The 27,963-nt window shown below is 34.3% G+C and overlaps 1 protein-coding gene across 1 annotated transcript in view; it reads right to left on the minus strand.

Annotated features, from left to right (window-relative positions):
• Window positions 1-27,963, minus strand: part of Lon (lon protease homolog, mitochondrial) — a 319,254-nt gene that overhangs the window by 246,833 nt on the left and 44,458 nt on the right. Inside the window, exon 4 of the mRNA XM_090406689.1 lies at window positions 14,861-14,895. Coding sequence (XP_090262815.1) covers window positions 14,861-14,895 — 35 coding nt within the window. The remainder of the gene's footprint in view (window positions 1-14,860; window positions 14,896-27,963) is intronic.

The raw sequence follows: 27,963 nt of genomic DNA on the forward strand, positions 1-27,963 counted from the left end.
CTGATGCCAAATGAATTCAAGCATAGGCCATCATTGTTATACAAATCTTTTCTGCCATCAAACACACCCCACATATCTAAAAACTCACATCCACATCTTCTACATAACCTGCGCGTGAAATCATTTGCTATCATCGCCCTCCTTCTTAACTTAGTACTATCACATCTAGGTAGTAATCCTACAATTTTTACTCTTTCACATTTCTTTCTCACTTCTTCAAACAGACCTTTCATATTTTCTTTCACACTATGTTTGTCACCACTTCAATATTTGTACCTACCAGCACTATTTCTTTTACATTTCGTTTTTGGTTTTCAATCACGTTTGTCATATTTTTAATTTTCACTCCTGGGAAACTAGAAGTGGTGACTCCCTCAGCAAGTGCAAAGTTTAAAATTGAGTCACCATACCATATTACCTCTTTCTTCTTAGATATTAACGGATTTACCTTGTTGTTATCAATATTTTGATTACCAAGTTCAATATTTTCCTGCCTGTTCTTCTTCTGAACCTTTTTCTTATCCTGTCGAAGTTTAAACAAACATTTTTCCACCTTTTCCAATTCCCTGGTCGATTTCCTAATAATTTCTTTTAACCAAGCTATTTCTAATGTCAGCGTATCCTCAGATAAATTATTATCATCATTGCAGCAGTGTTTTTGTTCAGGACAAATGCTCTCCTCAGTAGCAACTTTAGCTTTAGTCACTGCCTTGAGTTTTTGGCATCATTTTCAAGAATAGTAAAAATTAATAATTTCTCTGAAATGATGTTATAAAACACTGTAGTACAATAACTACACTAATAAAACTACAATAATATACTAAAAATACACAATTAAATCTAAGAAAACATTAATAAATCAACAAAAATCACAAATCTTTCAAGAGCTCTCTGACAGTACATCTTTTCACCTGCTAGCCTAGAAACCAGTATCTATACATTAACGACATCTGCCTGATGTCGTTAATGTATAGATTGAACAATAATGGCCCAAGTACTGAACCCGGAGGTACACCACAGGTTACCTTAAATCTGGCAGATTCACATCCACTGCATATCACTTTTTGTTACCTGTCTGTCAACCATCCCCTGATCCAAGTCACAAGATTATATTACAATCCTATATCCTCCAGTTTATGTAACAGCCTTTTGTATGGTATCCTATTGAATGCCTTAGAAAAATCCAACATTATCATAGTGTATCCATTCCCTTTATCCAACTCAGCCATAACATTGTTATAAAATATGAGCAAATTGCTAAAACATGACCTTCCTTTAGTAAACCCATGTTGTTACTTGCAGAGTATAGCATGTTTGTCTACCCATTTCTGTATGCGAGTTCTTATCAACTTCTCTAAATCTTCACTACCACACCAGAGATACTGATAGGTCAGTAATTTGACACGAGTTTTCGCAACACCCTTGTACGATGGAACCATTGTACATTCCTTCCATTTCTGTATAGCAAACGGGCGGATATTCCATCTGTCCCTATTGACAAATTCTTATCCCGGTTATGCAACAGCTCTTCAACCTCATTTTCATGAACCTCTAACTCTTCATCCAATGTAGCAGTAGCACTATACACCATTTTACATACACCTGGTTCATATATCTTAGCAAAGTGAGCACTCATTAACTGAACAATTTCATTAGCTTCCAACACCTGAGTACCATCTGCATTCGATAAAGTTATTCTTTCAATACATTCTTTCTTTTGCTTGCGGCGTAGCAATAAAATTCTTTTGGATTGCTTTTAGTTTGCATGGCCAATTTCTTTTCATACTCTGATTTAGCTTTCTTCACAATACTCATTCCTTTTCTGGCCTGAGCCTTATATATTTCATAACTTCTCTCACTCTTATTTTCACGATATTCTTCCCACATCATCATCATCTTCTTGTGGATCTCTTGCTTAATAAGGTTGCACATCCATTTCATTCCCAACGTATTTATTCTTCGAATACTAGGGATACATTCAGATACCCACCTCATTTAAGCACTTTTTTCAAAGATCCCATGCATTGCTGACATTTGTCCCATTCAATAACTGATACCATGGGACCAAAGAACTCAACTTCTTTGTTTCTGATGCTCCTGGTATTTGTGTATGGACATAATGAATTACCACCTAGCCTATTATTATAATTAGATATGTAATCTATTAGGTCTCATTCTAGAATTTTCTCTTTTCATTACCCAGACATACTTAAAAGGTCTGAACCCAAAGCATATTTTTCCACCCCTTCACCAAATACATAACCATGTTTGAAGATATTCATATCTTTATCACATTTGCATACCATAGCTGAACTTTCACACACATTTTTCCTATTCCTCCCTTGGTGATCTAGTTTCCCTGACTCTCTGCATTGGGTCTCATACCAAGATGTAATTTCTCCAGGCTCCTGATGCCAAATTAATTCAAGTGCAGGCCATCCCTCTCATACAAGCATTATGCTATCAAACACACTTTACACATCTAAAAACTCTCATCCATTCTTTCTACACAGCCTGCACATGAAATCATTTGCTATCATCACCCTAATTAACTCAGTAGTGCTACTGAGTTAATTAGGGTGATGTAGGATAAAAACTGTAGGATTGCTACCCATTTGGGTAGCAATCCTACAGTTTTTACTCTATCGCATTTCTTTCTCAATTCTTCCAACAGACCTTTCATATTTCTCTTATGCTATATTTGTCACTACTTAAATTATTAGTCCCTACCAGAACTATCATCTCTTTTACTTTTCTTTTTTTGGTTTTCAATCAAGTTTGTCATATTTTTAATTTTTGCCCCCAGGTAACTAGAGGTGGGACTCCCTCAGCAAACACAAATTTTAAGATTGAGTCACCATACCATATCACCTCTTTTTTTCTTATATTTTAACTGACTTACCTTGTTGTTATTAATATTATGATTACCAAGTTCAGTACTTTCCTGTCTGTTCTTGTTCTGATCCTTTTTCTTATCTAAGTTTAATTCTCTGGTCAATTTTCTAATAATTTTGTTTAATTGAGATATTTCTAATGTCAACTTATCCAGATAAATTATAATCATCACTGCAACAGTACTTTTCCTCATCATGACAAATGCTCTCCTCAGTGGTAACAACTTGAGATTTAGACACTGCCTTGTTGTGACAAATTTCACATGCCATTCTTAAGAGTAGCAAAAACTAATATTTCTGCAATTATGTTATAAAATGCTGTAGTACAATAATTGCACTAACAAACTACAATAATATACTAAAAATACACAATTAAATCTAAGAAATATTAATAAATCAACAAAAATCAGGGATCTTTCAAGAGCTATCTAACAGCATATCTTTTCGCGAGATAGTCTCATTAGCATTCAAGAATGTGTAAGCAAAGCTAATCTATGGTGGTATGGCCACTTAAATAGAATAGGTGAGGAAAGGTTAGCAAAAACAAGTGTTTGATGCCAAGATGGCAGAAAGCAACCCAGTAGTACAATAATTGCACTAACAAACTACAATAATATACTAAAAATACACAATTAAATCTAAGAAATATTAATAAATCAACAAAAATCAGGGATCTTTCAAGAGCTATCTAACAGCATATCTTTTCGCGAGATAGTCTCATTAGCATTCAAGAATGTGTAAGCAAAGCTAATCTATGGTGGTATGGCCACTTAAATAGAATAGGTGAGGAAAGGTTAGCAAAAACAAGTGTTTGATGCCAAGATGGCAGAAAGCAACCCAGAGAGAGGCCCAAGGGGTCTAGGTGGATTGATTTAGTCAGAAGTGCCTTAGAAGAACAACATGTTAGATATGAACAATAGAATGCTCACAGATAACAGACTAATTTGGAGAAAAATTGTGGACAGGAGATTAATAATAATGTAAACTTAATCATGTAGTGCTGTCATAGTAACCTAAACACCCCTTGGGGATATATATATATATATATATATATATATATATATATATATATATATCAGGAAAGTGATGATGAAGATGATGAGGTGATAGTGGATAAGGATTTAAAATTTACAGGATCAGCAACGAATTCTTGATATGTACCCTCAGAGGGTGTATAGGATAATTATGATAGTAATAAATGAAAAAGTTACACCATTACTAAGTTCTGATCAACAAATTTTCTCCAAATTAATCTATTATCAGTCAAGATTACAACATTATCAGATCTTATATGTCTGACTTTTAAGGCACTTTTCACTGTATCAATCCATTTACCTCTTGGTCTTCTGCTGGGTCTTTTTCGTGCCAACCCAGCAAAGAACACTTGTTTTGGTAATCTTTCTTCTCCCATTCTGTTTAAGCAACCATAACTAAGATCAGCTCTACTAACACACTTCTGAATTATTAATTGACTTAACAGGAATTCACAACGTACAATAGAATATAAATTAAACTTTAATATATATTTCCAATATTTCGGCAACGTCATGTTGCCATTTTCAAAGGAACTTATAATAAAGACACGTGCATGCAGGCACTACATACAGCAAATGAGGACGAAGCAGGAAGCTATCGTTTCTCCTAAAAGTCCTGATGGTGCCCCCTAGTGGGCTATGCAGGTATTCTTGGCCATTGGGCTGAAGGTTTCATGATATATGTCTCCCAAATTTGGGGCAGTCTCATGCAACCAAATTTGTTGTGGGTTGGTATGTTTCTTAGGGCTGAGGCTGATTCCATGAAAAGTCTTTCAAACTTGAACTTGCTACGATGTATTATTGTGGCTTTCTTCCACCGTATTCTGTGGCATGTATCCAGAGCACAGTCTGCAAGACCAGAGTGGCTATACTGGTGAAAATGGATGTAGTCCTTGTGTTCTGAAATTCTGATATTTGCTGCCTGTCCTACCTGTTTGGCCAAAGTAGGACAGCTTACTAAAGACCAACCACTTCCCCTAGACCTGGTGTATACCAGGTCCCTTGCAGCTGTAAGCTGTCCTACTTTGGCCAAACAGGCAGGACAGCGAATATCAGACTTTCAGAACATAAGGACTACATCTGTTTTCACCAGTATAGCCACTCTGGTCTTGCAGACCATGCTCTGGATACACGCCACAGAATACGGTGGAAGAAAGCCACAATAATACACCGTAGCAAGTTCAAGTTTGAAAGACTTTTCATGGAATAAGCCTCAGTCCTAAGAAACATGCCAAACCTCAACAAATTTGGTTGCATGAGACTGCCCCAAATTTGGGAGACATACATCATAAGATCTTCAGCCCAATGGCCAATAATACCTACATAGCCCGCTAGGGGGCACCATCAGGACTTTTAGGAGAAATGATAGCTTCCTGCTCAGTTAGAGCTTAAATAGAGAGCATGTACTGACTGATATCATATCCCATTTATACCATATAACTTTAGCATTTTGAAGAGCTTTCCTCTTGGCATCTTGTCATATACCTTTTCCAGATCAGCAAAACTTAAATACAAATCATTGCTATATTCCTAGATTTCTCAACTGTTTGATGTAAAGTGAAAATCTGATCCTGACAACTTCTATTTGGCATGAATCCATCTTGTTCTTCACCAAGCTTCCCTTTCGCAATTTTTCTTACCTGTTTCTCAAGTATACTTGCCTAACTTACCAGAAATACAGAGATATTTTCCTGGTAAGGAAAATATCTCTGTAATTCTCACATTCAGTTTTATTTCCCTACTAGGGTCGAATTCCAGATGATTGGGTACTATGTGAGCTATGCTCCAATCATTTGGAATTTGACCCTACAACCAAGTCTTTTGAATTATGCAATGCAGCCACTGTAAAACATTAATACCTGCATGTTTGAGCATTTCTGACTGAATTTCATTTACTCCAGCTGCCTTTACACATTTCGTGTTTTTGATTTACTTTTACTACTTCACGTATGGAAATGTATTCCTGACTGCATTCCTTTTGGGAGTTTTCTATCATTGAAAGACTGCTTGTTTCTTTTAGCAGTCTTTCAAGGTAATTACTCCAGATATCTAGAATATCCTTATCTTGACGCGCGCGGTTAGCCTAGTGGCTTTGCGCTTCGCAACCATATGACTGGGGAAGGAGTGTCCCAAGTTCGATTCCCGTTGTAGATGTGAGGAATTTGAGGATCTTCCTCAGGCATAGCCAAGTTAGCTGGTCTTGGGCGCGGTCAGTAGGGTTTTTTCCGCCAGTTTATCTGGCGTTTTTCATCCCGCAAACAGGCAAAACCGGCCCCGTGAACATACACCTCTACAGTCAAAAATATATCCCCCCCAGCGGCAGACCAGGCGACGGGTCGGTTGGGAGTAGTACTAACAAGTAGTCGCATCTAAGTAACACGCGGACCCTGCATAGGAAGCGGGAATAACGCGAAGAAGAAGAAGATCTAGAATATCCTTATCTTCAGTTTTTCATGTCACCTTTATCCTGATTCCTTTCAAAGTACTCTTTCCTCCATTTCTAAGATTTTTCAATAGCCTCCAGAATATTTTGCCACCTTTGTGATATTTATTTTCTATATTCTTACCAAATTGTTTTTTATACAGTTTTCTCTGTATTCTCTAAGAGCAGAAGCTGACTTGCTTGCTAGCAACTTTTGACACGCTTTCTTCTTTTTGGAGTTCTTATTTTTCTATCCTCATAGACAACCTTAGCATATGCTGTTCTGGCTGAATCAATCAATGCTTTCTTCAGGATTTACCACTAAATCTCGAAGGTTTGGTTTTTGTTTTCAAACTATTTCATTTTTTTTCCAATAATGTTTGTGTATTTCATTCTACAGTTCACCTGAAAAGCTGCTCAACTTTGATTCATTTTAATGCTTTTTACACACTCTTCTTTTCAACATGAAATTCAATTTTATCCTGCCTAAAACTAAATAATGATTACTTCCTATTTCAAATGCCCCGTATACTCTTGTGTCCTGAACCCACTGGTTCAGGACACAAGAGTATACAGAGAGTATATAATATGTTATTGTCAATGAGATGTTTCTTATTTCTTGCATTTTCTCTCCATGTGAACCTGTGCACATTTTTATGTTGGAACATGGTGTTAGTAATACCTAATTCATGTCCTGAACAGAAATCCAGCAGGCATTTATCATTATAATTGGCTTTCCTGTTTTCTCCAGATTTTCCAAACGCATTTCTATATGCCTGGTAATCATTTCCTACTCTGTGTTTAGATCTCCAACAAGGACTAATTTTTCCTTTTTTCAATGACCAGCAGTATTCTCTAATGCCTCAAAAAACTTCCTCCATTTCTGTGGGACCATAAACACAAATAAGTCTCATTGTTCCTGTTCCCCATTCTGATATTTATCCACATCACTCTATTTGTTATTGCTTGTCATTCAAAAATATTATCCTCATATTTAGTGTTGAATACTATGGCTACTCCTCCTTTTCTCTGATCGTTATTGCCAGAATATAACATTTTGTAATTGGTTACTTGGAAATTTCACCTGTTTTTGTCTTCTTTGTTTCAGTCACCCCTATTATGTCGACCTGGTACTTATCCAATTCTTCTGCTAGTTCTATTTCTTTTCTATTGATGCTTCGTACCTTGATAGTACCAATCTTTAACTCTGTTGATGTTGAGTTGGGATGTGTTCTGGGATTTGTTCCAGTACCTGACTTTTTGCTGTTTAGACTGGTTCCCTGATGAAAACATCAAGGACCTTGTTTCACTGGGCAATACCAGCTGGCATAAAATTCTGTCATGTTGTACCATAATTTTACCTTGTGGTTTAAGCCAATAAGAATACAATTTGGGCAGCTAAATCTCACATTGCTAGCCCATTCTCATTCGTTCAGTATCCAGCTAGATACCTAACAGCATGAACCAAAGAAGGTAAGGACTGTACATTAGGTCAGAAGCCCCCAGTTGGTTCTCTGCATTCCATAATAGGATACATGGAGGTGTTCTTCAAGTTATATAGCTTGGATCCTAAAGCACACCAAAATTAAGAGGATATGTTGCCAAAATTGTGAGGACAACACAGCGGATTCTGGCAATGATGCAGAAGGCACTGACTTGTAAAAGTAAAGAGATTCTGGTTCCATTGTATAAGGCTCTGTATAAGAAAACCATGGAGTTTCTGTGTCTTCAATATATGAAGACCAAACAGAAGTTAGAAGAAAGGTTACAAATGGAAGACTGATGTTCTGAAAAGATGCAGCCAGCATAATAGCAAATGCATGCTTTCCATGGTTTAAACATATTCAAATATTTTTCATTAGAGATGTTAACTGTTATTTCCTGGTTTCTTAGTTTATTCATGTTATTTCCTGATGAAGTGAAACAAAGTATTTTACAAAACTAGTTGAAATAAAATAATAGATTCTATTTGACATCTTTGTTTGTGGTTTAATACCAAATAAAATATTTGTAAATGATATTTAAACAGAAATTCTTAAATATAGCAGTGTAAAATATCTATATTAAAATTAAGATTTCACACAAGTTAAAAATATAAAATTGAATTAAATTAGAGTTAAGAAGTTAATAATACATTAATTGTAAAGCTGTAAGTTAAATATGTTTATATTTGTATGTTGTGTTTTGAGATATTGTTTTTCTCTTTGGCTACAGAAGTCTTGCTTAGAACTGAAATAAATTTATTTAGTTAGTTGTTAGAGGTTAATTGTGATTTTGTATGAGCTGTCAACAGTATTGTAATATTGGTGCTGTTTGTATGTAGACAAACATTGTTTACGAAATGTTATTAATTATGAGGGAAGCGAAAGTTACCAATGAAATTCACATTGTGTGAATAATTAAATTAACTTTAATTAACCCAGTGGATAAAGGATTGTGGAGTGGAGAACTGTTATAAATTCTGGTAGTTTCATTATAGAAGTATAAGTGAATAAACTTTTCTGCACTGTGAAGAAAGTAGTTCATCATTTCAAGCCCAGCACCGAAAATAGTAATGGCAGTAGATGATAGTGGAGTACAGCAGAAATTGATCTACTGTACTTTTCCGAGCATGCATAGAAGGGAAAAGAAAATTACCAAACATTGCTAAGCATGCAGCTGTTCAGAGAGTAGGAAAGGAACACGACAGGAGAAAACTACAGTTTCTGTATCTTCAATATACGGAGAGTGAACAAAAACTAGAAGAAAGGTTCCAAATGAAAGATTGAGAAACGATATCCTTGTTATAAAGAAATAAGTGAAGTTTTGTAGTCATTAATACACATAGGATTTATCTCACTTAAAGCTGAAAGGAACTTCATTGCTTCCCAGTTCATATAGAAGTGGGCCTAGTTAAGTTTTATTTAGGATTTGAAGTCTGATATTATGATTTCTAACAGTTGACATGGTTTTAGTTATTTCTTCAGAAGCTTTCATATAGAAGGCAAAGTTGTTCTGAAGTGTTAAAAATGTTGATATGGTTTTAAGAAGAATGTTGAGACTTTCATATGGAAAGTTAATTCATTCTAAATTGATGTTATGGTTTTAGTAGTTCATTCAGTGGAGCAGCATATTTAATGATTAGATTTTGTTTCTTAGATGAAGAAAGGATATGTTTTCTTAACTGTTCCGTAATTTTAAGATGCAAGAAGAATTTGTTTGACTTATGTTGCGCTTATATAGAGCAGCCTTCGTCTTAACTGTGTTATTCTCCTGTGTGAATTCCAGAAGGAATATAAGTTTCTGTAAGAAGCAAGAGACTGAAATTCCGGAAATTTTGTTCATATAGGATGATAACTGTTGGCTTATGAGAACTGCACACAAGCTGTGTAATTAGGTTTTGTTTTTCATGTTGTCAGGAGAAGAATACTGAAGAATACAATTAAGTAGTTGATTTGATATTGTATATATTTTTTTGTAAATTAAAGATTTTTATTTTAGTTAAAACAATATGAAGACTCATTCTCTTAATGGGTTTAATGAGTTAATAGGTTAATTAGATCCCAGGATAAGAGATATCCTGGGATCCTGTCTGCAAAGTCATTTAGGAGTTTAGTTTCAGTGTTTTCTTTTTCTTTTGAATTTAAGAGTTTTAGCTGCTCAACATGTGAGGAAAAAAGTGAATATACCCCCCTTCCCCATACACACACACACACACAGAGAGAGAGAGAGAGAAAGTTTTTCAGTGGTTGCACTACATAATTCAGAAGAATGAATGGATTCCATATTCCACAGACTTGAATAGATTGAGTGAATAGGCACAGGAGTTTGGGGATATCAGTTTAATGTTGCATAATGTAAAGTTTTAAAATCTGGAAAACAAAGATGGGATGTAGGTGGGAATATATTGTTTGAGGTGGAGGAAATAAGAAATCTTGGTGTTATGGTAGATAAGGATCTAAAATTTAAAAGACATATTGCCAAAACTGTGAGGACAATGCAGCGAATTCTGGCAATAATGCAGAGGACACTGACTTGTAGAAGTAAGAAAATTCTAGTTTCACTGTATAGGGTTCTGATTAGGCTGTATGTGAACTACTGTGTATAGGATTTGGTCACTTGGTTTTCAAATGAGAGAGAGATTGAAAAGAATCCAGAGACAACTGACCAAAATAGTTTCTGATGTTGAATATGAAGAAAGGTTGAGACGATGCAATTTGCAGTCTGGTGGATAGGGGAAGGAGGGATGATATGATGGAGATGTATGAGTTGGTAACAGGTTGTTACAGGATTAACATTGAAGAGATTTTTCATAAAATGGTGAGGGGACTGGAGAGAATGGGAGATCATCCCTGGAGGGCTTGAGCAAGGGAGCAAGAAGCAAATTTTTTGCATGGAGAGTTGTGAATGATTGGAATACACTGCATGAAAACATGGTGTCTGCAGAGAATCTGAATGTGTTTAAGGCACGATATGGTGAGCTGTATGACAAAAGGAACTTCCTAGATGAGACTGTGACTCCATGGGGTCTTAGGATAATAATAATAATATTAGAGTAGAATTTTCATACTACCCATTTACAAAAAAAGGGAAATAAAACTGAATGAAAGCATTAAAGAGGAATTTCAGTGTTCCAGATAAAATCCATGAAAGCAAATTCGAGAAGAGGCTTAGAAAAAAAAAAAAGAAAAGAAAAAGAAACTTGGAGAAGATCATGCCGATTGTCAGGATAAGATTTTTACTTAAATACATTGAGAGGTCATGGAAATATAACAAGGATCTGTATCTAAGTTTTACAAGTTCAGAAAAAGCATATGATAAGTAGGAGGAGAGGCTCCAAGAGAAAAGCTGATAAATACATTACTTACATGGAGTAAATGGGACATTAATATTGAGCAATAGTTTATACTTCAGTTGTGGGTCAGCAGTTGATGAGGTACAAGAAGATGGTCTGATATAATATCAGGTGTAAGTTTTCAAGATTCTCTCACTAGACTGAATAACTGCTGTATATTCAGTAAGAAATAAGTAAAACAAGACAAAAACTCAGGAAAATAGGGGCAATAAAATGTAAAATATCCACTGCATCTTCAACAAAGAACCTGAAGATCAAGTAAAATATTTTAGCTATTTATTTAGGCACAATTTTTAGCAATAATGACAAATTAAGTATGAAGATAGGCAACAGAAACAAGCAAAACTGATATGGCAGAGCCAATTGAATATATATATACTGATTAAGAGTGAAATTAGCCAAATTATTTAACTAGCAGTATACAAGACAGTGTTCAAACCAATTTTAATTTATGAATGTAAGAGCTGATTTTGAAATAAATCATTTGATCATGGAGACAGTAGATATGAAAGTTTTCAGAAAAATTACAGGAATGAACAAACTGCATCAATGGCAGAAACATATTAAAAATGATAATATTGGGATAATAACTTGCTCATGTTAGAATTCATGAACATAGCTAATCTCAGGTGGTATGTTACCTAACAGAATGCAGGAAAAAAGACTCACAGAAGAGGCAGATCTAAGTTGGCTGATGTAGGAAGAAGTGCCTTAGAAGACTGTAATATAAGATATAACAATACCTGACAAATCACAGATTAATTTGGAGGAAACTGTCAAAAGACAGTTAGTAATAATGTAAACTTTTGGTGTAGTATTTATTTAGCATATGGTTCATGCAAACATGAAAGTTACATTACATTAATCCTTAATATATAACAATAAGCATAATAAACATAATAATAGACATATGTGCTATAATAATACATAATACAGTCATAAAAGAGTCTCAAGAATAGACTACAACTGTATGTCTATGTTGATTATCCAGTCAACTGCACTTGGTGTTAGCATAGATTAAGTCCAACAGGTTTCCATTGTATGCACGTTGGGCACATTCACCCAGCCTGTAATATGATTATTTGTCTGGCTGGGTGATCCACAGTCACTTCTGAGTGAGGAAATCATGCCCCATTTGTAAAGGTGGTCTGCACTTCTGCCATGATTGGTGTGGATTCTGTTAAGGGTAGACCAAGTTTTCTGAGGTAGGTCAAAACCTGAAGGCATCTATGTTGGGACCACTAATTCATGGAGTCCCCTGTCAAAGTGTTACACTAGGACTCTTTCCACTTCTCCTTCATGTCAAAACTTATTTCCGCGAGATTTTTTGCCGTTAAGATTGGAGGATGCCTTGACTTTAGTCCATTTATTTCTAGGGGTGGGATGTCTTCGTGGATTGGGAGATCTTGGATTTCCATGATTTTGCTGTATTCATGTAGAAGAAAATTGGATCTGTGGAGGTGGGATGTTGCTTAGCACTGAGAGCCAGTACATTGGGATTGATTTCACAGTTCCAGAAATAAGGTGCATAGTGGTGTTAAGTTGAGCATCAACCAAGTACACATGGATGTTGTTCAGCCATACAGGTGAGCAATATTCAGCTGCAGAGGAAACGAGACCAAGCGCAGTGAAGCATTTCTGTTGAGGCATCCCAAGTTATTCCGCATAGTTTCTGCAATATATTGTTTCGTGTTTTTAGCTTGGATGCTGTGTTAATGAGATGCAGTTTAAAAGACAGAGTTCTATCCAAAGTGACGCCCAGATATTTTGGGAATTTGTTGTAGAGTAACAGTTTGTGGTTGAAGCAGACCATCGGTTCTTTGTTAGCATGGTTATTGTTCAGATGGAAGCATGAAACTTCTGTTTTGCTAGGATTTGGGTGTAATTTCCATTTGCAGAAGTATTCATCTAGGAATGCAAGGTCATTTGTTAGTATATCTTCCATTGCAGTAAAGTTGGTGTGTCTGGTGGCTAGAGCAACGTCATCAGCGTAACAAAACTTCTTGGAGGGTGTATTAGGCAAATCTGCAATGTATAAGTTAAAAAGGAGGGGGGTGCCAGAACTGACCCTTGTGGTAAACCATTATCCAGGTTTACTACAAGGAACAGGAACAGGCAGTTTTTTAGTATGTTTTCAATTAGTTTTGCTATTGTTCTGCATGGGACTGCATGGAGTAACTTGTAGATAGATTGCACCTTGCCTCCAGACTGTATCTTAAGCATGGGGTCTTTTGTAGACCTTACTGCAGTCTCATAAGCTGCAGTTTTTTAGCATGTTTTCAATTAGTTTTGCTATTGTTCTGCATGGGACTGCATGGAGTAACTTGTAGATAGATTGCACCTTGCCTCCAGACTGTATCATAAGCATGGGGTCTTTTGTAGACCTTACTGCAGTCTCATAAGCTGCAGTAAGATCTACAAAAACTGCAGCTGTTTTCAGGCATTGTGTTGGTAGCTTGCCTCTATATCTGTGGTGACAGAACCTGATCATAGCAGCTTTTGGAACAGAAAGGCGATCATTATGTTTTCAGTTAGATTGATGAGGACAACTTAAGCACCATCTTTGAATAAACTTTCAAATTTACAACTACACTTATGCAGAAGTCTGATATTAATTCAGAAAAATTGCCAAAAAAAAAATTAAATAAATAAAAATCATCTACCCAAACTATTGTTTTATGTGTAGTGCCTGATTTTCTAGAAATTCCATGTAAAATTGACTTGGGGGAGAGAACTATATCAGTCTCATTTATTTGTTTATATATTTTTTCTTTCACCGAAAATAATCTGAATAAATGGCAAATTTGAACAATTCAGATATGGCAAAAGGAAACACAGCTTGATCACAAGAACAGTCTCTGTCAATGTGGTAAACAAATAAGTAATATCGAGGATATCAATTATGTCCGAATCTTTCTGGTTAAGATTTTTTTATTATTATTAAGGATTTAAAGTTAACAGAATTCATTTTCAACCCTCTTGCACATCCTGGCATGTAAAAGTTCCTTACTTAGGCTATTTTAGACAGTAGACTTTTATCTGAAGAACCTAAAAATCTCATCTGCAATCACCTATATGACAAATAAGAATTTGCAGACCATGCTCTGAACACCCGTCATACAAGATTATATGAAAGACAACTTTGCTGTATAGAAGCAATTACAAGTGTGAGAGACTATTTTTGGAATCAGCATCAGCTATGAAGCACTCCCACAACCTCAACAAATGTGGCTGCATTAATTTGCTAAAGATTTGGATGACTATCATTCTACATTTACTATATTTACCTCGACTTTTCTGAATTGGTTTCATTTTATCCAGTCCCTAATGGGTATCTTGTAAGGAAATTAGTTCCTTTTCCATTATAATTTGAAATGTTTCTACAAGTATATAATTAAGGGCTATGTGCCTTTCTACCATTTTGGACATTTTGTGCTTTGAGGATGTTGGCTGGAAATTCAGTAAGTTCAAGAAATTATTTCGTTATTTTTCCCTGGTGTTGTTTATACCAGGAAACAATTTTAAGAATCTCATGTTTTCCCAGACTAATACAAGTTGATAAGCTGTATAATACTACAAATTGCTGAACTGTAAACAAGTTGCATAAACAGCTTTAAATAAATTATTACTTCCATCACTAAAGCCTTAAAATAAAATATTTCAAACCTATACTTACGCTTATCTTCAAACAATTGTTGTATTATTTTAATTCTGAAAACCAGAAAGCTTTAATTAAAAAACTGAGATTATAAATATAAATATATAAGTAAAATAGCATTTCTCTATTGACCCAATATTTGAAAGAAACTTACAGAAATTTTTTCCACAATTTACCACAGCTATCTTTAATTTCCATGAATAAATATAAAGCAAAAATTTCCTGACTTTTTTTTAGTAAGTGAGCCAGGTAATCGTTTTCTCAGGTTTTAATGGATCATTGGCTAGTTGAAATTAAAACACTAAATGAATATATCTATGCATTGAATACACACAAGTTAACCAGAAAATATTTCTATAATGACCAAAATTCATTCCCTACACACAAACACACACACACACACACAAATACATATATACCAAGTAATCATAAAAGCTTGTAATTTTTGAATTTCATTATCCAGTTGCATTTTCTAATGACTCCCTTCCTGCACTCCACTAAGATCAAAAATGCAGATAAGTCCAATTATATAATGTTTTCAAATTTGTCAGCATCATTACATCTGTAAGCGATCTCAGTTTTAACAGTTGGCCTTCATTTTTCGCATAAAATATGTTAAAAATACCAGACATATTTTCTTTCCCAGTTATTTATTGGTTGAATAAAACATCTGTATTAGAAAGAGCTTACCTGTTTGGATTTCTTCTCTCTTTTCCTTAACCTAACAGTAGATGGTAGCAATGCTACTTTACTAAGGAATAATAATTAAGAGCAAGATGGTTTTTCCTGTTGCCTTCCCTGCCCAACAGTAAATATTTACATCTGTAGATATATGCTCACAGGGCCAGTATGCCTGTCTATGGGATGAAATATATTGAGTTTTCCAAACATAAAATCTCTACCACCTTCCTATGAGGCTGGCCAATTCACCTTCAGTTGAAAAGCCCTGATAATGGTTCTTTGCTGTAGACAGTTTCTGGTATTGAGACCACATGTTTTTAGATAAATAACAAGTTTAATAAAACTAAACAAATATAACCGTCCACATGGTTAGCTGAGTGGCTATGCGCTTCGCAACCATATGCATGGGAAGGGAATGTCCTGGGTTTGATTCCTGTCAGCGATGTGAGGAGCTTAAGGATCTTTCTCAGACATAGCCAAGTTAGCTAGTCTTGGGCGTGGACTGCAGGGTTTTTCTCCACAGTTTATCTGGGGTTTTCCCTCTGGCAAGAAGGCAAACTGGCCCAGTGAACACACGCATCTACAGACATAGAACACACCAGGAGGCATAGTGCTAGCCACCTTATCCTCAGGACAGGTACAGCTTAGAAATGCTAAGGATAGCCCTGTAACAGGTCACTAGGCCTAACATGTGAAGGGAAGAAAAAGAAGAACAAATATAACCCTACAAGTTTCTCGTAAGTCGTCAGATTTACATTCTCAGGGATATTAGCAAAAGTTGTACAACAAACAGAATAGAAACAATTAATTACACATATTAGAGGCTATCAAGCCTTCACAATTGAAACATATGAGTACATAAAATAAAAAATGTTACATTAATTACTATATATATGTTTTGAATAATGCCAGTTGCTGCTGTCTCCGTTCTGTATCACTGTGGGTATCATATCCTAGGTCTGTGGCAGTAAGATTATTAATGAAAGCAGACCAATCTTAATGAAGGATTAAGCCTTGATTTTTATTACATTATGTGGAGATCTGCAGCATTTGTGAGGATTCTTTGAGCTTTCTTGTAAAAGAATTATGATCAATGTAAGGCATTTTTGTTTGTAGCCAAACTACTTGATGGCCTGTGGTAGCTGTGTGGGATACCAAACATGATTAATGCTATCTTCTTTTTTCAAGATCTTTTATGTTGAAATTATGTCCTATGTCACGAATATGCTTATACTTGCATAGAGGATTAAAACAAGAATATAATGTCTTGTGAAGTATAATGTAAATATTCAATTCAATATGTTCAAGGTGGTAAAATATTCTGGGTAGGGGGGGGCTATGAAAAAAAGCTTAGAAATGGAGGAAAGAGTACTGTAAAATGAATTAGAGATGATAAAGGAGACATGAAAACTGAGGTTAAAGATATTCTTCATGTATGAAGTAATTTCTTTGAAAGACTGCTAAATGAAACAAGCAGTGACAGCATGGTGGTAGAAATACTCAACATGAATGCCATCTGAAATATATATATCTGTACTTGAAGTAGAAAAAGGTATCACAAACCTGAAAGATGGAAAGATAGCTGGAGTAGATGATATTCAACCAGAAATGCACAAATAGGAAGGTATAAAAGTTTTACAGTGACTATACTGCATAATTCAGAAATAGTTAGAGGGTCAGAGGGTTTGGGTTCAAGATGATTGGAGTAAAGCACTCATACTACTCATCTATAAAAACGGGAATAAAGCTGAATGTGAGAATTCCAGAGGAATTTCTATATTGATTGTTCCAGGTAAGATGCATGCAAGTATTCTTGAGAAACAGTTAAGAAAAATTGTGAAAGCTTGTTGAAGGACCAACTTGGTTCAGGCCAAATAGGGCTTTAATAATCGGATTTTCACTTAAAGACAAATAGTTGAGAAATCATGGGAATATATAAGGATCTGCATTAAGTTTTGTAGATACGGAAACGAGCAGTGACAGTATGGTGGTAGAAATACTCAACACCAATTCACAAAAAAGAGACAAAAGAATATGTGAAAATTATAGACCCATAACACTCTTAAGTCATAATTATAAACTATTCATTCGAATTATACAAAAGAGAACACAGGTGCTTACAGAAAAAATCATAGAAGAAAACCAAGCAGGATTCAGGCCACATAGATCCACTATAGACCATATCGTCACCATTAATAATATAGCAGAAAAATATTGGGAATACAACCTGCTCATATACTGTTGTTTTATAGATTTTAAGCAAGCCTTTGATTCAGTTAATAGAAACAAATTGATCACTAACCTAAAAAACGTAAAAATGGATTCTGATATTTTAACATGTATTACAAATTATTATGGAGACACCAAAGCTTTTGTTAAAATGAACAACATTAAAACTGAGGATTTCAGAGTCGAGAAAGGTGTAATGCAGAGATGTCCTCTCTCACCTCAACTCTTTATTATTTTCCTAGAAGAAGTCTGTAAAACCATAGCTGATGAACCAGGTGTAAAAATCAACAGTACCAACATTAATCACATAAAATATGCAGATGATATCAATGTTTTAGCAAATTCTAAACCACAGCTAGAAAAAACTATTAATATATTAAATGACTCTTGTAAAACTTATGGTATGAAAATAAATCATCATAAAACAAAATTAATGAAGATAGGTAGAGAAGAAGAAAATATTTCTATAAAATCTCGAAAATCACCTGCTGGAACAAGTTAATAAATATGTTTATCTTGGCAGTCTTATATCTAGTAACCTCAACAATATGGAAACAGTAAAACACAGGCTAAACCTAAGTTGGACCAACATGAATAAACTAAATAAAATATGGAAAAATAAAAAAATCCCAACAAGTCTAAAATTATATAAAACAATTATTATTCCAACAGCTACTTATGCTTCAGAGTTACACAGTGTAAATGAGACATTATATCAAGCAATACATAGTCTCTACTTGAGTTGTAAATCAGCAGTTAGAATTGAAGGAGGTACAGGAAGATGGCTTGATGTAGTCAGGTGTGCAACAAGGGTGTATGTTTTCTCCGCTGTTATTCATCATCTATATGGATCACGTTATGAAGGAAACCAGTATTAAACCTGATATCAAATTTGGAGATGTTAATCTCAGCTCTTTACTTTATGCAGATAATATTGTACTTTCAAATAAACCCAGGACAAGTTTGCAGGATACCCTGACCAAACTGAATAACTGTTGTAATTAATTTGCTATGAAAATCAGCATTAAAAAAAAAAAAAAAAAAGTGAAAATAGGCAGGAACATTGAAAACATCACCTGCATATGAATGGCTATAGAACAATTAAAACATCACAGCTGTTTAGGAACACTTTTTAGTGAAGATGGCAAATTAAATATGTAAATAGATAGCAAAATTTGTAATTCTGGTATGGTAGGAAGTCAACTGAACAAATTTATATGGAATAAGAGAGAGAGAGAGATTAGTCAAAACACTAAACTAGCTGTATACAAGACAGTGACAGTGTTCAATTTTAACTTATGAATCTGAGAGCTGGGTTAGAAATAAAACTCTTGATCAAAGACTGGAGACCACAGATATGAGAGTCCTGAGAAAGATAACAACACTATCAGATTAAAAACGAGGATATTAGGAAAGAATTTGACATTGTTAGCAAAACTAATCTCAGGTGGTATGGCCGTTTAAACAGCATGGGACTGGAAAAATTAGCTAAACAAGTATTTTTTGCCAGGATGGCAGGAAAAAAGATCCATAGGAAGACTAAGATGTAGGTGGATTGATACAGTAAAAAATGCTTTAAAAGACAGAAATATAAGATTTAATAATATTGGAATGTTGACAGATAACAGTCTAATCTGGAGGAAAATTGTTGAGGGGGTAGCTTGTAATGATGTAACTTTCATGTATTACTATTATAAGATCCTGTACACCCCCATGAGGATATATGTCACAATTTGATGATGATGACTTACAATTTAAATACAGAGTACTGTATGATATAATGTCCCATTTATAACTAAGCAACTGTAATCTTTTGAACAGCTTGCAGTTGGCACCTTCTCACATTCCTTTTCCAGATTTACAAAATTAAATATAGATCAATGTTGCTATGATATCTGAACTGTTTATTCTTAAAATGCATCCTTACAAATTTGGCCTGAACGCAGCTGTTCATCTTAAACAATGTTTCTTATCCTCTTTTCACATATGTTTGCATTCAGTTTTATTTTCCTTTGTATAGATGAGTACAGGTGATGATCACTATATCAATACCTTAGATACCATGGATATACTTTGTTATAATGCGAGATTCACTATAGCAATTTCAAGTAACAACACTAACCCCTGCAATTCATTTCAATGAAACAAAATAAATTGTGAGAAATTTAAAAAAAAAAAAAATGCAAAGAAACAGAGAAATCACACAACACATAAAAGAAATCACTGGATATAATACAAAATAAATCAAGAAATATAATGATGGCCATAATCAAAAAGAGAGGGAATCACTAGACATAAAGTCATGGGAAGTAGCAAAAGGAATGAAAAAAAAAAGCATAAAAGAAATTGTAGAAAATAAAAAAAAAGCTGGCTTAAATTAATAATGTTCTCTTATAACTATAAATTAAAGAAATTTCGAAAAATATATACAGTATTTTATTAATTCAAAGTAATATTTTAAGTAATAATGGAAGACAAATGAAAGAACTAGAAAAGTATGAAATTACAAAAATGAAAATTCAGAATTCATATATGAATTTTGAAATATTACATTAATGTCACTTACCTGAAATATTCATCATAAACTAAATATGTGCAGTCTATACCATTAAAATAAAAAATAACATGAAAACTTTGGTGGTCAGTCAACTTGGTTACCTACAATTACAAAGAGGAATGAAATAGAAGTGGTGATCATTAATTCAGAGGAGCGGAAAGAGACAGACACAGATAATGTGAATGCCAGCTTCCTAATTGGGCAGAGACCAAATGATGTACAACTGGCATTAACTGATATTGTAATCTTAGAAATGGAAATTCCAGAAGTGATGCTATATACAGTATTTCTTTAATTGCAAGTTCCAGTAAACACTGTGAAATTTTGTTTAAGAAGTAGCAGCCCATTTTGTGTTTGAAAGACTCTTTATCTCCTTTTCCTAATTTACACTCATGCGTAGACCTATGCTTTTTACCCAGTAGGCATTCAGAACTGAAATCCTATGGAATAGGTTGGCTACTCCTTATTCCTGGAAGTATCCTATGACTGAAGCCTGTGTGTTCACAGGGCTGTTTGTGTGCTTGTGGGATGAAAAACCCCAGATAAACTGGGGGGGACCCTACTACCCATGTCCAAAATGGCTAACTTGGCTATGGCTGTGAAAAATCCTTGAGCTCCTCATGTCATTGATAGGAATCGAACCTAGGACACTCCTTCCCCAGGCAAATGGTTGTGAAGCGAATAGCCACTAGGCTAACCATGCAAACACTCTTTATCTATAAGGTGAAAAATACTAAATTTATTTATTTATTTTTTTTATTTTATTCATTTTTTATTTAAATTTTCAATTTGAATTGCAAAAACCTAAATTTTTAGAGTCTGCACACATTTAAAGTACTTCATTATGAAGATTTAAAGTAAGTGATATGTGACATTACTTTAAGTAATGTAACTTTTAAAATTTAATAGTTTATTCTCAATTTTTATAATTTCATGTTGTTCTCCTATTATTGTTTGCATTTGTACTTCTTCTCATGTTGTCATTTTCTGTGTGCTTCTAAAAGTGTTCTGTCCTCATTTTCACCATTTCTTATATTCTTTTTTTTCCCTCATGATTTTCTTTTGTTGTATTTCCCAGGATTTTTTTTCTGTTACATTTCCTGCCATTTCCTTTGTTGTCTGATTGTGATATCATTTGTTAGGAAATTCAGTTTGCTATAGTGAAGGTTTCAGTTATTATTTGGACTTTTTCCATAGTTTGTTTATAGTGGTGTTCACTACAGAAAGTGTGGACATCTACTGTGCCATGAGCTCTACTTCAATCATCTGGATTTTAACCTTCTAACCAAGACTTCTAAATTATGCAGTCAAATATCATCTGCTCCAGCTGCCTTACCACACTTAGGTTTGAGTGTGTTTTCTTCAAGCATTGATTGATTATGTACTCCTGATAGCATTTCTCTTCAATATTTTCTACCACTGCTATGTCATTTCTTGTTTCAGTTAGCAATCTTTCAAAGTAATTAATCCAGGCATTTAGAACCTTAGGAATTTTTTCACACCTTCCTGACATTTATCTTCTATATATCTACCAGTCTTCCCATAAGCTTTTTCTGTTAGCTACATTATTATTATTATACAAATAATAATAATGTAGTTATAATAGTCTCCTCCATGAAGTCCAAAGACTCATTGAAGGAGACCCAAACTATCCACACAATATATCATACCTCTCCTTGAACCCATTAACAGACAAAGCACTCACAACTGACTCTGGCAACCCATTCGCAACTCTCCAAGCAAAAAATCTAGTCCTCACACCCCTACAAACCACACCTTTATTCAACTTCCAGGGATGACTCCTTGTTCTGGTCCCTATGGCCAAGTGCTGAAACATTTCCCCTGCATCAATCCTATAAAACCTTCTAAGCAACATAAATGTTTCTATCATACACCCTCTTTTTCTCTTCTCAACCAACTTCTGCAATCCACACACCTTCAATCTATCCTCATAGCTAACATTCCACAGGCCGCTCACCCTATAGCCTCCAACATGGTCACTCACCTCTGAATCCTCTCCATTGCTTCCTCATCCCCAAAAAACCCAGGGGCTTGAGCACAGCAATCTAGATGTGAGTGTATCAAAGCCTTATAAAGAGGAATAACAACTTCCTTATCTCTACATGTTAATGTTCTCTTCACTAGTCAAGTAATCTTATGGACTACTTTAGCAATATGCCCTCTAAACTTTAACTCTCTGTCTACCACTACCCCTAAATCTCTAGCTTCATCTATTTCCAAGTAGAGTGCCATCAATATGATACACGGCCTGTAATTTATTTTTCCCAAAATGCATAACTTGACATTTCTCCACATTAAACTGATACCCATTATCTTGTGCCCATAATGACAGCCTATTTAAATCACCGTGCAAGTTCTCCACATTGCCTTAATTAACTATTACTCTATCTAATTTCACATCATCAGTAAACAACTGAATATATCATTTTAGGTTATTTCCTATATCATTTATGTACAAAATAAACAGCAGTGGTTCTAGCACCGAACCTTGTGGCACACCACTAGTCACCTGTTTTCACCTCTGCCCCTCTATATACCACTTTTTGATATCTGTCTAGCAGCGACCCACTTAATGAGTGTCATGTCATTTACACACCTGCTTTGTGTTTTTACATTTTTCTTTTCATTCCCTCAGATCACATGCTGACCTACTTGCTTTTGACTCTTGATATGACTTCTTCTTTTCCAGAACTATCTCTTTAACTTCTCCATCATGTATTTATGACTTTTCTATCCTTGTAGAGACCTTCACCATATGCCTTTCTGGGTGTATTAATAAATATTTTCTTCGCATCTGAATAATATTTATAAATTTGAGCCTACAGTTAACCTATGACATCTGCTCGGCTTTGTTTCTTTTTTAAATTTTTCTTACAAACTTTTTCAATATGACACTCAAAACTTAATGGTGTTCACTTCTTATTTCCAATCTCTGTGTACTCATTTCCTGAACTGGCATGAAGATACTGCTATCAACAATATAGCTGATGAGACTAATTTCATGAGTCTTCTCACCATGTAATGACTACATCCTAACAGTAATCCTGAAGGTACTTACAATTCCTATTAGCTTTGCTCTTTTCTGCAAATTTTCCAAAAACATTTCTATATGTCTGGTATTTATATTCCACTTTGTTGTTAGATCTTCAACACTGACCAGTGTTTACTGTTTTTTTTTTTTTTTTTTTTTTGTGAGCTCCACTTTGTAACATCTCAAAATGGTCCTCCATTTCTTCCTTAGTAGAACCTACTCAGAGACACCAAATACACAAAGAAGTCGCACTGACCAATTCTCTATCTCTCTCTGATGCTTATCCACAATAGTCTGTGTAGCAGTCTTCTTTTCAATTCAAGATTTGCTCATGTTTACCACTAAACAGCATAGTATCATCCCCTTATCATTATTGCCAGAACATAATGTCTAGTATTTAAGAGAAACTTGCCAATTTTTGTCTTTGTCTTTTCTAGTAGCACTTCTTTTCTGTTGATAATACATCTATGCGAACCTTAAATTCTGCTGATGTTGAGCTGGAGTTTGTTTTCAGCAGCTGACTCTTTCCTGTTCACCAAGGTTTCCTGAAGAAAACTGTGAGCAGACTAGTTTAACTGGAAGACACTTCAGCCGACATAAAATTTTGTTTGTTGTACCATCATTTTATTTTGGTTTAAGCCAATAAGAATACAATTTGGTCAATAAAATCCCAAACTCTTGTTCATTAACATCCAGGGGAAAATAAATAAGATACCTGGTAATAGGTTGCACCAAGAGAAAGTAAGGACTGGACATTAGGTCAGAAGCTCATGTCAGTTCTTCATATTTCCTTAAAGGTTATGTGGAGGAACTTTCCCAGTTATCTAGTTAACTAATTAAGGAAAGAAATATAAAATTACAAAAACTACTAATAAATTTAGGACTTTAAAAAAATGCAAAAAATATTGAAACGAGTTATTCTGCATACTTTTTTTAAATTGTGACTGATAACATATACCAAAATACCAATTATGAAAGTTTAGTCTCGTATAAAACCTGACAGTTTCTGATTTTCACACTCAGATTTATTTAATTTTTTAAATGACCATTTTTTTTTATTACACTAAAAAAAAAAAAAAATTGGGCAGGTCTTAAGTTGATAACAAGAATCACAGATCAAGATTTTCTTTAATATATCACCTATTTGAAAATTTTTTTTTTTCTAAACAGAATGTCCATATTAACTCAAACCAAAACAGAACTGCTATAACCATAAAAACATTTATGTAAAATTATGCAAAAATGTGTTTTACGTAAAGAGTTCCAGTTGCCTAACTATGCTTTTATGTATCAACTGCATTTCTCATTACAATTACATGATATTCATGATTTACTGGTGATGACAAAACAATAAAATTAACATTTTGATCAACATTTTAAATACCAGGCATCGAAAGCAAAAAAGTTAAGATCAGGCAAAAAACTCTTAGTTCTCAAAACAGAAAAAACAAAGATCTCAACAAGAAATTATATTTTTACCTTAATCCTTATCCAAGACTAAACAAACAAAATTTATGCACAAAGTATTTTTATGACTAGGCTACTTGCATACAGAGGCTGTTGGCTTCACATCAACTGCCTTAATATTACATAATGCACAGCACATTTCTGATTGGACATGTATAACGCTATGTATTATGAGATGGTTGCTCCCAGTATTGTTTTGACTTTTATTGAGCTCTAACCAGTAAATGCTAAGCTAGAAAGATACTGAGTTAAATTAATGCAAAAGTCATATGTTTTCCATATACATGTAATAAAGCGCTGTATACACTAGATTGTAGTTGTAGTTTTACTCTCGATTGCAATCAATGGTCATTATATAAAAGTAGCTAGTTGTAAACTTTTGGGTAAAGGACTAAATAAGAAAATTCTTATCTAGTATAATTTATTTTATAACCAAGCAGAAAAAACTTTCAACAACTATCTTTGATCTGAAATACATTAAAGATATTCAGAAATTATATACTTGGTTTTAATCCTTTACCCAAGTAAACAAAACAATGTTTTGCACATGAAATATATTCATGTCTGAGCTGCTTGTATATAGAGGCTAAAGACTTCACATCACTTGCCTTAGTGTATATATATATCCCATAATGCAAAGCACACATCCTTCAAGAGTGCATTATGGAATACATACTAAGCCAAGTGATGTAAAGTCATTAAAGCATACATCCTTTGGGACTGCATTATGAGATACACACTAAAGCAAGTGATGTGAAGTCTTTAACCTCTATATACAAGTAGCTCCAATGTGAATATATTTCACACTCAAAATATTGCTTTGCTTCCTTGGATAAAGGATTAAAACCAAGTATATAATTTCTTGGTATCTTTAATGTATAGTAGAACCAAGATAAAAAATACTTTCAACATTTGATCTGGAATATTTTAATAGTATGGTAATACACCATTTTACTACTTGTATATCAAAAATATACGATTTCTGCATTGATGTAAACTCTGTATCTTTTCAGGTCTAGCTCTCACTGATGTGATCTTAATAAAGGATGAAACCAATCTAGGTAAGTTGTGAAAATACTTCGTGCACAAACTTAGTTTGCTTAAGCTTGCATAAATGGTAAAAAGCAAAATATAATTTCTTGTCTATTATAATATACTTTGTAACTGTGAAAAAACTTTCTACAAATTCTTTTAAAAATTGAGACATAAGAGGCAGAATCATCAATAAATATTATTACCAGAATCACTTATGTTTAATTTAAATGTCTTTATTTGTAAAATTTTCAGCTAGGTTTCATGGCCATTATTAATACAATTATAGAAAAACACAAAACATGAACAACAATTCAATTGAAAGCACATGATATTATGTGCACTATCTGCTGCAGGAGAATACCTCCACCTGCATTGATCGATATTCAAAATAGATTACAGTAAAATAATTTAGTTAAATTATTTTTAAATATAAACAAAAAATTAATTACAAATCAAGGACCACATGAATGGTGAGTATTAGTTAGTATAACTTCACAAAATTGAGAAAGTTTTAGGCAATTGCTTTTGTTCAGGTTTGGGCATTGAATGTGTGCTTCACATCTTTCTTTGTACAGTCTTTCCAGAAGAAAATAACTTTTGTGTAGCATTTTGGTTTTGCTCCACTGAATCCTGTTACACTGGATTCAAAGAAAGCTTTAGGCATTTGCATTTGTTCAGATTTGGGCTGTGAATGTGTGCTTCACAGCCCAAATCTGAACAAAAGCAAATGCCTAATACTTTATCAATTTTGGGAAGTTATACCGACTAATACTCATCACTCATATGTTCCTTAATTTGTAATTCATTTTTTTGTTTATATTTAAAAATAATTTATTAACTAAATTATTTTATTATAATTTATTTTGAATATCTATTAATGCAAATGGAGATATTCTCCTGCAGCTGATACTGCACATAACATTATATGATTTCAATTGAATTGTTTTTTTTTTTTTTTTGTGTTTTCCTATAACTGTATTGACAATGGCTATGAAATTTTAAACATTTTACAAATAAAGATATTTAAATGAAACGTGATTCTGGTAATAATATTTTATGATGAACTTTCTACAAAGTTCTCATTTGTTTCCAACTCATCAATTTCAGCAAAATTCATGCAGAACATGACGATATGTACTTTACATAAGAACAATTAATAAAATATTCATAAAAGATGTTTCACTTAAGGTGTTAATTTGAATTTATATATATATATATATATAATAGCAAATTCATTCATAACTCACTACAAAGAAAACTAATTTGAGAAGAATTTCGTGTGCTAGCCTCCTGTTATATTAGTACACATGCTCAAATTCTTCAGACATAACAATTCATATCATTCTAATGACAGCAGCAGTCTATTTTATATTATATTAGGATGCTTCACATATATATATATATATATATATATATATATATATATGATATAAGGGCTAGGGCGTATCCCTTAAGCGACGCGCAGCCACATCATCCTACAGCTGCGATAAGTGGACGAGGGCTACCGCATCAAGGGCGGGTGCGGTTAACCAAGCAAGCCCAGCAGGTGGAGAGGATGTTGCGAGTGGGAACACTGAATGTTGGAAGCATGACTGGAAGGGAAAGAGAGGTGGCAGACATTATGAGGAAGTTGGACATTTTATGTGTACAGGAGACAAGGTGGAAGGGGGGAAAGCCAAAGGAACTGGGAGATGGATATAAATTGTTCTACTCTGTAACGAGGGAAGAAATGGAAATGGTGTAGGAATTGTGGTGCGTGGCAGAATGAAGGGCAGAGAGTACTGGAAGTGGGTAGAAGGAACGACAGGATGATGCGAATGAAATTGGGTCTTGGAGAAGAGCGGGTGGTCGTATTATGTGTATATGCCCTGCAAGTTGGCTGTACAGCAGAGGAGAAAGATGAGTTCTGGAACGTGTTAGATGAAGAAATGAGGGAATTGGAAGAAAACGAGATGGTGATTGTTGGAGGAGACTTGAACGGACACATAGGGAGACAGAATAGAGACTGTGAAAGGGTGCATGGTGGCCACAGAGTGGGAATGATGAACCAGGAAGGAGAGAGGGTTGTGGACTTTGCAGTAGCGTTTGATCTGGCAATTG

The sequence above is a fragment of the Typopeltis vanoorti genome, chromosome 16 (assembly GCF_054136105.1).
Source record: "Typopeltis vanoorti isolate ZY-2024b chromosome 16, IOZ_Tvanoo_1.0, whole genome shotgun sequence".
Classification (NCBI taxonomy): Eukaryota; Metazoa; Arthropoda; class Arachnida; order Uropygi; family Thelyphonidae; genus Typopeltis; species Typopeltis vanoorti.